This window comes from Aotus nancymaae, unplaced genomic scaffold (genome assembly GCF_030222135.1).
Source record: "Aotus nancymaae isolate 86718 unplaced genomic scaffold, 86718_ANA_hifiasm-v0.15.2.pri h1tg000028l, whole genome shotgun sequence".
Taxonomy (NCBI): Eukaryota; Metazoa; Chordata; class Mammalia; order Primates; family Aotidae; genus Aotus; species Aotus nancymaae.
The window spans coordinates 44,814-57,468 of record NW_026988441.1 but is presented as its reverse complement, the minus strand read 5'-3'; the positions used below and the strand labels follow the sequence as shown (position 1 = coordinate 57,468).

At 45.9% G+C, this 12,655-nt stretch overlaps 1 protein-coding gene across 1 annotated transcript in view; it reads right to left on the bottom strand.

Annotated features, from left to right (window-relative positions):
- NLRP11 (NLR family pyrin domain containing 11) overlaps positions 1-12,655 on the bottom strand; it is a 30,757-nt gene continuing 18,102 nt past the window's right edge. The window contains exons 5-9 of the mRNA XM_064380752.1: positions 11,673-11,843; positions 7,639-7,806; positions 4,308-4,478; positions 2,984-3,154; positions 1-205 (exon numbers count right to left, since the gene is read on the bottom strand). Of these exons, the coding sequence (XP_064236822.1) occupies positions 1-205; positions 2,984-3,154; positions 4,308-4,478; positions 7,639-7,806; positions 11,673-11,843 (886 nt within the window). The remainder of the gene's footprint in view (positions 206-2,983; positions 3,155-4,307; positions 4,479-7,638; positions 7,807-11,672; positions 11,844-12,655) is intronic.

The window sequence follows — 12,655 nt, the reverse complement described above, 5'->3', positions numbered from 1 at the left end:
CTACACGGGTGGAGAAAATTCGGAAAACATGTGCTGTAAATTAGAATTAGGTATTATTGAACCTAGCTGAGAAAGCGGCCTCACACCAATTTCTCTGCCTTCCTTTGCAGACCACGTCTCAGACAGAAAGATCAGGTTGGGTTTTCTTTGCTTTACGGTCGTCAGCAACTGCTGGGTTTCTGTGCTCACGCCACTTAATGGAAGCCTGGAGGAAAACAGAGGGAGAACTCCATCGATGCTAGTGCGTGGTCTCAGTTTCGTTGCGCCAATGCCTAATTCCCCATAGGCGTCCTTTGGGCATCCTTGGGAGTATCTCAAGCCATCTCTGAGGAAACGAAAATCTGCTCGAGACTAAAAACCCTGAGATAGAGATTTCTCTGTTAAGTATTAGAACGTAAGGGAAGACTTCCCCTGGGAGAACTGTTTGAAGTAATATTCGTAGTAGCCAGCGTCACTGCCTGCTCAGCGCTTTCCACGCATCCCACACTCTGTCCTCACAATGGGTAATGCCACAGCTTCCAACACTGAGGGTCCAACTTTCCACCTAGAATACGTTTACAGGCTGGATGCCGCGACCCACATCTAATCCCGGAACTTTGAGAGGCTGAGGCAGGCGGATTGCTTGAGCTCAGGAGCTTGAGACCAGCCTGGGCAACATGCCAAAGCCCCATCTCTACCAAAGACACAAAAACTTAGCCAGGTGCGGTGATGCGCGCCTGTGGCCCCAGCTACTTGGGAGGCTGAGGTGGATCACTGGCACCTGGGAGGTCAAGGCTGTGGTGAGCCATGATCATGCCACTGCACTCCAGCCTGAGCGACAGAGACCCTGTCTCAAAAAAAAAAAAAAAAATGTTGACATAGCTGGAGAGCAGGCACCACAGCCCATGCTCACATTCATTTCTCCAAATCAAAGAGGGGGATTCAGTCACTTATTTTGAGCCCTCTTTGTATGTGAGTAACCCAATTAGCATGTAGGCACAGATACCTTTGTAACCTGAATTATGGTCATTTCTGCAGTTTACTTTTTTGGAGCACCTATAATAGTGAAGAAAAAATATCCCTGGCTTCCTGGAGCTCATGTTCTAGCGGAAGGAATTAGATAATGGAATTATCTAATTACACATTTGAACGTGAGAAGAGCCCTGGGGGTGAAAAATCAGGGAATAAGTCATTTGGACAATTTGTAATGTTTATGGGGTTTTCTATGCATCTGAAAGTTTGACTCAATATCCATATTTATGAAAAAATTATCATTTGGTGACGACAAGGGAAAATAACTCAGCAGGGTCTCAGCATATTGAGTCTGCGACCTCATTCAATCTTTAAGAGTTCTGAGGCAATCATCCCATTTTCCACTTGAGAAAAGTTGGACATGAGTGGGAAATGAGTTCCCCTGCCCGGATTTAACAATGGGTCACCAGGATGCATACACCTAGTCTCTAACTGAATGCTCAGGAACCTAAATATGATTTTCTTTTAAGAAGATAAGGCAGCCGGGCGCGGTGGCTCACGGCTGTAATCCCAGCACTTGGGGAGGCTGAGGGGGGTGGATAATGAGGTCAGGAGTTGAGACCAGCCTGGACAACATGGTGAAACCCCATCTCTATGAAAAATACAAAAATTAGCCGGGTGTGGTGGCTCATGCCTGTAGTTCCAGCTACTTGGGAGGTTGAGGCAGGAGAATCACTTGAACCTGGGAGGTGGAGGTTACAGGCTGGGTGACAGAGGGAGACTCCGCCTCAAAAATAATAAAATAAAATAAAATAAAAAATAAAATATAAATAAAATAAATAAGGCAAGTAGAAACGAATGCTAGATATCACCAGACATGTCTACATATGTGGGAAGTGTGAATGGAAACTGTGGCAGGCAGCTTCTAAATGGCTTCCAACAATCCTCACCTCGTGCCAATCTCACCCTTGTATCACCTTCTCTTCTAGTGCAGGCAAGACCTGTGATTTGCTTCCTTTTTTTAAATTTTTTTTTTTGACAGTCTCACTCCGTCATCCAGGCCAGAGTGCAGTGGTGCAATCTTGGCTCACTACAAACTCTGCCTCCCAGGTTCAAGCAATTCTCCTGCCTCAGCCTCCCAAAGTGCTGGGATTACAGTCATGAGTCATAGTGCCTGGCCAAACTTGCTTCTATGTAATAGGCAAAGATGATGAGATGTCACCTTTTTGGTAAGCCCACATAGAATTGTTACTTCTGCCTTGCTAACAAACTCACTCTATTGCCTTGCAAAACTTGACAGAGAGTTACCGTTAGAGAGTTGCAGAGTGAGTCTTTTCAGCGCGTCATCGCTGATAACTGAGTGTCTCTTCCAGCCATCAGCTGTCAAAGTACTAAGACGCTTAGCCCAACAGCCCTGCAGGAACTGGGTTCTGCCAACAACCACGTGATTGAGAAGCAGACTGATTTTTCTTTCCCAGATGAACCTTCAGATCTGACCCTAGCCTCGTATGCCATCTTGGCTGCAGCCTCATCAGAGATCCTGAGGACGACCAAAGCCGGGGTTGGAGCCAGGACACTCATAGAGACTGTGAGGTCACGTGTCATTTAATCCCCAAGTTGGTGGGAACACACATGGAACAGTCAGCTAACACAGAAAGGAAGAGAACCCTTGCTTTACGAGAGGAATTTAATGGATTTGGAAACACGAAATAGCAGAGTGAGAACTGCCCATTTTTCTTCTCTGGTAATGAGATTTTCCTCCAAATGGAGGAAAGAAAATATTCAAACAGAGAACCCTTTCTTTCTATGTCAAGTGTAACATCAATTGTCACCTTTTCCTCACCACCGAGTACGTACTCTGCTTTAAGAACTAGGCACACATTTCCATCTCCCAAGAGGAAACACTTTTTTTTTTTTTTTTTTTTTTTTTTTTGGTATCTGAAACTGGCAAGAGGGTTTCTCATTATCTCACAGGTCCTAGACCATCTCAACACAGAATTTTTCCCATCACCAAGGAAAATAAGCAACTTACCCAACTATCTCTAGTGTACAATTTGGGTGCATCAAGCTCTCCAGGAGTTTTACAATTCCTTCATCACTGAAGCTATTTCGAAGCACATTGAGTCTTTTTAGTGTTGTGTTGGTGGTAAAAACAGAGGCAAGAGCATCACAGCAGGCATTGGTCAACATACACTCTTCTAGCCTGTAACAAAGATGCGCAGGTAAGATGGGGCCAAATCCTGGGGGAAAGATGGCAGATGAGACGGGTGAGAAGTGGATGTCTACTAGATCCCTCCCTTACAAGTTTTGGGCCAAAGAACTTACCATGCAGTAGAGCCCTCTTTCCCAGATGGACCTGGTAAAAACCCATCTCTACTAAAAACACAAAAGTTGGCCGGGCGTGGTGGTGCATGCCTGTAGTCCCAGCTACTCAGGAAGCTGAGGCAGGAGAATTGTTTGAACCCTGGAGGCAGAGTTTGCAGTGAGCCAAGATTGTGCCACCGCACTCCAGCCTGGGCAACGACAGAGTGAGACCGTCTCAAAAAAAAAAAAGGAAGCAAATCACAGGTCTTGCCTACACTCAGGGAGATGATGATACAAGAGTGTGATTGGCACTGTAAGTCTGGTTGCCTCTCCAGGAGCTTGGACACACCCCACTCCCTCTCCAGGAGCTCAGACATGCCCACCCCCCCCCACACACACAGCCTAGTCCTCCCTTAAAGAACCCCGCCAAAATGCAAAAGAAGTCTCGTAAATCTACCCAATAGCAGTCGAGTCTTAGCTACCCAATAGCAGTCGAGTCTTTTATCTACCCAATAGCAGTCGAGTCTTGTAAATCTACCCAATAGCAGTCGAGTCTTGTAAATCTACCCAATAGCAGTCGAGTCTTATAAATCTACCCAATAGCATTCAAACCCTGCCTACCTGCCAATAGCAAGCTTGCCTGCCCCCTATAAAACCCCACGTCTGAGAGGAGTCTGTGCAACTTCTCCGGCCCCTCCTGTCGGACCGCAGAACCTCACCCGGGAGCTGAATAAATTCGCATTGGATCTTCTTGTGCTGGCCTCAGTTTCTTCATTTTAAACTCGGCAAGAACCCAAGGACCCTTACAGGCACAATCACACTGTTGGAAGCCATTTAGAAGCTGCCTACCACAGTTTCCATTCATACTGTCCACATATGTAGACGTGTGGTGACATCTAGCATTCCATTTCCACCTGACTTATTTCCTTAAAGGAAAACCATATTCGGTTTCCCGACCATTATGTCCGAGTTATTTCCGGATCCACTTCCTCTTGTGCTTTTCTTCAGCTTTTCCTCGCAGAAAACAGGGAGCTTTCTCCCCAGGCACCTACCCGATATTCACCAACTCGCAGGAGGGCTGTTTCAAAGCATCACATATCAGCTGCATCCCGGGATCTCCTATGTGGTTGCTCCCAAGCTCCAGGCTCTTCAGATTTCCATTAGCAACAATAACTAAGGCAATATGTTCACAAATCTCGGTGGTAAGGAAACAGCCAAACAGCCTGCAAAAGAGGAACATGAGGTAGAGTCATGACCACCTGTCTCCAGGGATTTATACCACAGAGGGTTAAGCGTTCTTGGACTCGGCTTGTGATGTCCGTGAATAAGGGACTTGTTACAGAGCCGAGAACAGCGTTAACGTCCACAGGTCACTTACAACACACCAAATTCACAATGATCACAAGGCTCTCATCCTGGTTTTACAAACGAGGAAACTGAGGCCAGAATGTTTTAAGCATTTTCGTCCCAGGAAGTCACATTTCTAACCTACGCCTTTGCGATCCCGAGCTTGAATCCTAAAGAATTATGTTAGGCAACCTCCTCCGAAATTTGTGTTTCTACCTTTCAGTTCTCATGTCAAAATCCAACACCGAGAAGAGCTAAATACATTTTCATAAAGAGAATTTTACCAAACGGTCCTTCCTCTCAAAGCAAGCAAAGTACTCGGGACCGTCCACGCTCTCCCACGTGACCTGCCATTCGCACTCCCTGACTGTCTGCTCCTACAATCCTACTTCACTGCCTCACCACACTGGCCCTCATGCTGGTTCTTGAGCATAGCTGGCCGTTTCTATGTTAACAGCTCCGCACCAACTCTTCGTTCTGCTTGGAAGCCCCACTCTAGCGATCTGTATGACTCCGTCCACGCCCTTCTCCAAGTCTCTGCTCAAATGTCCCCTTGTCAGTGAGGTGACAGTGACCTTGCTTAGAGATGGCCAGATCCCACCGTCAGCACTCCCGATTACGTACCCTGACTTAGTACTGAATACAAAGTTTCCATAGCACCTTTTACTGCCTGATACAGGAGTTGACAGCCTTTTTCTATAAAGGGCTAGAATATGGTTTAGGCTTCATGGGCCATGGTGCCTCTGTCTCAACGACTCAACTTTGCCATTGCAGCACGAACGCATTCATGAAACACATGTAGATGAATGGCTATGTTCCAGCAAAATCTTTATAAAAACAGGTAGAGGGCCAGGTTTGGCCCTTGGGCGATAGAGTTTGCTGACCTCTGGTCTAACAAGATACAAATTTCTTATTTCCTATATCCCCCAGTGCCAATACAAGGTCCATTAACACATGAATATTTATTCTGTTCACTGATGTATTCCAGCCACCTGGAAGAGTGTCTGACATTTAATATACATTCTGTATTTGTTATAGAATGTGTATTAAATACTGAATAATCAGATACCAAAGCAGATTCCAGAAAATCCTATTTTTCATTTAGTAGTTACAAAGCTGGGTGTGGCGGTGCACGCCTGTAATCCTAGCTACACAGGAGGCTGAGACAGAAGGATCACTTGAGCCCAGGAATTTGAGACCGGCGTGGACAATATAGCAAAATCGTGTCTGTTAAAATATGTAACATCCCACATGCCCATGAAACCGATAGGGCACGTGGGGTTTCACATGCCCTACGGGAGCTCATAGAGGGGGTCTCTATCCAGTTTTGGGTCGGTAACAGACAAAAAGGACAGTTATACTTACGATAATGCTTGAAGGATGACAAAAGAATGTGTTTGGAGTCTACAGCAAGCTTCAAACTATGCTCTGAGAGCCCGATCTAGGCAGCTATGCTTTTGTAAATAGCGTTTTACTGGAACATAGCCACACACATTTGTGGACATTTTTTCAAGGCGTCTCTTGAGCTATGTGAGAGTTAAACAGTCATGTCAGGGACATTACAACCCACAAAGCCCAGAGTGTTTACCGTCTAGCCCTTTAGAGAAAAAGGTTTCTGACCCCTATTCTACAGTATCAGTGAATTTATCTCAACCTACTAAGCACAAACTAAGGGCCATGAAAAAAAACGGAGGGTGGGTTATGTTATTTTCCCAAAGGCAGTTTTCTTTTTCTTTTCTTTTTTTTTTTTTTTTTTTTTTTTTTTTGAGACGGAGTTTTGCTCTTGTTACCCAGGCTGGAGTGCAATGGTGCGATCTCGGCTCACTGCAACCTCTGCCTCCTGGGTTCAGGCAATTCTCCTGCCTCAGCCTCCTGAGTAGCTGGGATTACAGGCACGCGCCACTATGCCCAGCTAATTTTTTGTATTTTTAGTAGAGACGGGGTTTCACCATGTTGACCAGGATGGTCTCGATCTTTTGACCTCGTGATCCACCCGCCTCGGCCTCCCAAAGTGCTGGGATTACAGGCGTGAGCCACCGCGCCCGGCCCTCCAAAGGTAGTTTTCTATAAACTGCCATGCCAAAGGAAGCAAGATTCTAGAAGGAAAAGATATCCCCAGAATTTCCATTTTACCTGCCCATTTGTACCAAATTACATGGTAACATGGACTTAATTTATAACTACAAGACAGAAATAAACTTAAAATCAGATACCATCCTGCTGAGCATACTCTTACACAGTCTCAAAAGCACCTCAGCTCAGGAGCTCACAGGTCATAGTTTTGCTATTTTATGAACAGGAGATGCTTTTAGGGTATGCGTTTCTCCTATTTCTAAGCCAAAGACAGTTGAGTTAGAACATTTTCAAAAGAGTTCAAATTCAACAACTCTAAGGAATTTTTTAAACAATTTTTTTTTAGGTAAGTGGAAACTCATCAGTTCTGAGAAAAATACAAGAAGTCTGATTATTCAGCATCACTGATGAGGCACACCCAGAAGGCTGGAGTGGCTTGTTATGTATTTCCTCCTGAAGTTTATTCAGAGGCCACTGCGTCACGCCTAACTGAGGTGTCTTTGGCCGGTACCAGTGGCTCGGATGTGGCCACCTCCCCCAGTGCATCCGATTTCCAATAAAGCTATTTCCCAACAAAAAGATGCCCTATGATTGCCCACCCCAGAAGACGTTCTCTGCCTCAGAAACTGTAAGCCGGGCCAGGACAGGATCTTTGGGTCCCGTCTCCTGTGGCATTTCCCATGCTATGTTCCCCTGGGGGCAGGGGCAGGGGCCCGGCCCAGGCACCCTTCTCTGTGTGGTAAGGATCTGAGGGATTTTGTAAACTCTGCTCTTTCTGAGCTAAAAGGTTTGGTTAATGAATCTTACCCTGCTTTCATGCCGCCTGTTTTTGGGGACCACAGGTTCCCGTAGCCCTATCACCCACAATGCCATCATTAGAGTCTTATTTCTGTCGCCAACTCCACCACCCAAGCCCTTACACAGTAGAAACATGGCATCCAGGAGAACTGTAGGAAGACTTACTGCAGCTCCTCTAAACGACAGGAAAATACCAAGGGAAACATCAAAATTAATGCTCCGTAATTTTTTAAGTGATTCACACTCAGGTCTAGTTCTTTGAGACTTGGGCTGAGCAGAAGAGCTTTTCCAAGGAAGTTGCAGCAACTTGCAGTGAGACAGCAGAAGACTAACCTGCACAGGACCAGGCACACAGAAAGAAGAGCAAATCAGTAACAGCGTGAGCGCCAGGGGGCGGGGCATCCGAGACACCTGCACAGGACCACGCACACAGAAAGAAGAGCAAATCAGTAACAGTGTGAGCGCCAGGGGGCGGGGCATGCGAGACCACCCACCCACGTCCACGAGCGCCTGTGTCTTCTGCCGCCATTGCCAAGATCTCCACCAATGACTTTCTTATTTGGAAAAGGAGATTAGAAGGACCCCAAGTAGTACAGAGGGTGAGCTACAGGATGGGTAACGCAGAGCAGGGCGTAAGAAAAATCGAACTCCCACTAACAGAATCACCTCATGGAAGTTACTTCTGGAATTTGGTTTCCCCATTGTTTAATAAAGTATATTTGGCTAAATTGAATCCTAAGATTTTCAGTTTAAAAACTCACTTTGAAAGGGTTGCTTTGTTATTTATAAGTGAATAAAGGAACTGTTGAAAATTTCCCTTCTTTTTTTTTTCTGATAGGGGAATTTACTCTTGTTGCCCAGGTTGGAGTGCGGTGGCGGGATCTCGGCTCACTGCAACCTCTGCCCCCAGGGTTCGAGCGATTCTCCTGCCTCAGCCTCCAGAGTAGCTGGGATTACAGGCATGCACCACCACACCCGGCTAATTTTTCTATTTTTAGTAGAGACAGGGTTTTACCATGTTGGCCAGGCTGGTGTCAAACTCCTGACCTCAGGTGATCTGCCCGCCTCGGCCTCCCCAAGTATTGGGATTACAGGCATGAGCCACTGTGCCCGGATGCAGATTTTTTAAACTAAGAAACAGACGGCACACCAGACATTCTTTTATAAGCCGATTTTGTGGCATCGCGTTGAGTCTGTCCAGGGTTAGCTTCTTGCCAGTATTTGAAAGTTTTCTCAATCCTAATCTGGATTTCCAGTCTCTCTTTTTTTCCTATTATTTATTATTAAATAATTTTTTAAATAACAGAGATGGCGTCTCACTGTGTTGCCCAGTCTGGTCTTGAACTCTTGGGTTCAAGTGATCTGCCTGCCTTGGCTTCCCAAAGTGCCAGAGCCATTGAACCAGCCAAACCTCTGTTTTTTTAACCTGTTTTGTGTTTGCCCCAAGAATACTGCACTGGCAGTGAGCTGCACTTTTTTCCTCGACAGGTTAAAAAGTTGGAAATAGGCTGGGCTCAGTGGCTCACGCCTGTAATACCAGCACTTTGGGAGGCGGAGGTGGGAGGATCACCTGAGGTCAGGAATTCAAGACCAGCCTAGTCAACACTGTGAAACCCCATCTCTGTTAATAATACAAAAATTGGCCAGGTGTGGTGGTGTGTGCCTGTAATCCCAGGTACTCAGGGAAGGCTGAGGCAGGAAAACCGCTTGAACCCAGGAGGCAGAGGTCGCAGTGAGCCAAGATCGTGCCATTGCACTCCAGCCTGGGTGACAAAGCGAGACTCTGTCTCAAAGTTATAAATAACCAATTTATTGATTGGAACACTGAATCTTGGCTCAGGTATGGGAAAAGGATAAACGTCACAGACCAAGCCTGGACCCTGCCTGTTTTTGCATAGCTGCAAGCTTAGAATGGTTGTTGTGCTGTAAAATGATTGCCAAAGGTGTATGTAATTATATTAATTTGGCTTTGGCAAGTGAAACGGGTATGCTTTCCTTTGTATGCTAACGCGTGCTTGTGATGTTAAATTATACGCATAAGTAAAAGCGAAGACTCAGACGCTGGAGAAGCCCCTGTTGTCCTCGTGGAAACCTCATTTGCATGCTATTTTCCAGCTATCGGATTTGGTCACGACCATAAATGTGGCCTTTTACAGGCATTTTCCTCAAACTACTGTGACTATTTTCACTGTTCTTAGTCTTAGAAATTCCTTGCCTACTTAAGCTACCAAAACAAACATCTTTTGCTTAGTATATCTGGATTATTTTAGATACAGGTGTGAACTATGAAAAACTCCATGCCAACAACCTAAGGTCATAAAAACGTTCTAGAAATTATATGGTAATTTCTAGATTTTTAATGTGTACAACTCTACACATTAAAAAACACTGAAGGTGTACCTTAAGTAGACAAGTTTTCTGATATGTAAATTATACTTGAAACCAGTTAAAAAAATCTAGCAGGAATCAAAAAACTTGTAGATATGAGATGAAAAAAATACCTATTTGGAGTCTATTTATTGAACCAATGGTCTGTCCCTTTCTTCATGATGCCTTGTTTCACAACAAAATTAGCTCATATTGATAATCACTTACTGGATTCATCTGGAGTCCTAGAACAATCTGAGACTTTAAAAACATAATGCAATATTATGTCATATGCAGAGAGGAGTTCACGGTGTTACTCTGCAAACAAACAGGTGTTTTTATAGGAAATATATAAAGAAGCTGGGTGCGGTAGCTCACGCCTGTAATCCCAGTGCTTTGGGAGGCCGAGTAGGGTGGATCGCTTGAGGTTGGGAGTTCGAGACCAGCCTGACCAACATGTCGAAACCCTGTCTTCATGAAAAACACAAAATTAGCTGGGTTTGGTGGCACATGCCTGTAATCCCAGCTACTCGGGAGGCTGAGGCAGGAAAATGGCTTGAACCCGGGAGGCGGAGATTGCAGTGAGCCGAGATCACGCCATTACACTCCAGCCTGGGTGACAAGAGCGAACTCCATCTCAAAAAAAAAAAGGATAAAGAATATAGTATCGGTTTGTATTGTTTTGGAATCTAGTGAGTCCTCAAACAGGGGCAAAAGGGGTTAAAAAAAAAAAAAAGGGGGAGTGGGCAAAAAAGATGAGCTGCTGCATTCCTCCATCTTTGTGGAAACTGGAATTGCAAACGCGGGACCGCGTCCTTACTCTGCTTTGTTCCCTGACCGTGTTTTACAGATCTCCACCCTTGGTTCTGTACCTTTATGCCCTACGTTTGCCACATTTTGCCATCTTTCACTGTGTTTGCCACTCCCCAACCTCCTGAAAGTTGGCCTTTCTAGCAACTTAGAGCAGGGACGATCTTCCATTCAAGTGACCCACAGGAGGTATAGATGCAGGAAGAGCCCATCCTCTACCTTCCTGAAAGAAGGAGACTAAGGAAAAAAAGTCCTGTTTCAAGGCCATCTAGCACCAGACCTTTCCTTTGTGTTCCTCTTTGTGTTCTCAGTTCTATCTCACCCTACACGACACCGAGCTCATGTGCTCATTCTAAGAATAACACAGCTTCCCTGCTCTTAGAAAGTCAGTTGCTATGGCCTAGGTGCTGTGTTTGGAATGTCGTGAACGCCTTTTTTTTTTTTTTTTTTTTTGAGATGGAGTTTCACTCTGCCAATAGGCTGGAGTGCAATGGCACGATCTCAGTTCACTGCAACCTTCAACCCCCTGGTTCAAGGGATTCTCCTACCTTAGCCTCTGGAGTAGCTGGGATTACAGGCACATGCTACCACGCCCAGCCAAATTTTGTATTTTTAGTAGAGATGGGGTTTCACCATGTTGGCCAGGATAGTCTCAATCTCCTGACCTCGTGATCGTCCACCTCGGCCTCTCAAAGTGCTGGGATCACAGGCATGAGCCACTGTGCCCGGCCATGACCACCATTTTTAACTCTCTTTCCAAAGCTGTAAGTTTGGTAGTGTTGTGACCCCACTGTCCAGATAGAGAAATACAAGTAGGAAAAAAAATCCAGATACATTTTTGCCAACGTTCCGCCAATCAGCTGTCAACCCAGAGTGTGAACCCAGACCTACTGAACTCCAGAGCCCACGCTCCCCACCGCTCTGCTTTGCCGCCCTTTTCCCACCACCATTCTCTGATCACATGCTTAGACCGTCATGCCAGTCTGCGCTTCTACGGGGTGAGCCCGTCTAAGCCGACTCACACCAGCGAACGAAGCGTACAGTCGGGGTGGACCAGGGCTTCGCACAGTACGTCCACCCCGTCGTTATGCAGCGGGTTGTTGGATAGGGTCAGTTTTCTCAGGCTGCAGCCGCTGGTGATGAGCAAGGCGATTTCTCTGCAGTCGCAGGCTCGCAAGTCGCACTTCATCAGGCTGCAAGAGGAATTCGGAGATCAAAAGAGGGCTTCCCGCTTATGCCATCACCTCTTTTAAATTAAAAAAAAAAAAAAAATCAGACTCAACCAAGTGAGATATCTACTTAAAAAGAAAATGAATGATCTCTCTACTTTTTATTTTTTGAGACGGAGTCTCGCTCCTGTTGCCCAGGCTGGAGTGCAGTGGCGCAATCTTGGCTCACTGTGACCTTCTGCCTCCTGGGTTAGCGATTCTCCTGCCTTAGCCTCCCGAGTAGCTGAGATTACAGGCACGTGTCACCACGCCTACCTAAATTTTGTATTTTTAGTAGAGATGGGATTTCTCCATGTTGGTCAGGCTGGTCTTGAACTCCCGACCTCAGATGATCCGCCCGCCTCAGCTTCCCAAAGTGCTGGGATTACAGGCGTGAGTCACCGCGCCTGGCCAGATCCCTTTACTTCTAACCTTTCTTTCCCTATACCACTTCTCAGAGTTCAAATCTGGTCAAGGTTATAGATTCAAGAAAGGCTGTGGGAAGGCAGTTTCTTCCCCTTCTGCATTCACCTCCATGTGCCTTCCAGGGTGACGGTTCAGAACGGTAAGTCAGGTATCAAGCAGCCCATCTGATCAGGGGATATGGGTACGATCACATTCAGAAACCTGATCACGACCCTTAACTTACCATCATCACATTTATAAGGACTTCTGATGTTTTTTTCTGCATAGCCTCAGGTTATGGGAGGCTGAGATGGGTGAGTCACTTGAGCTCAAAAGTTCAAGACCAGCCTGGCCAACATGGTGAAACCCTGTCTCTACTGAAAACACAAAAA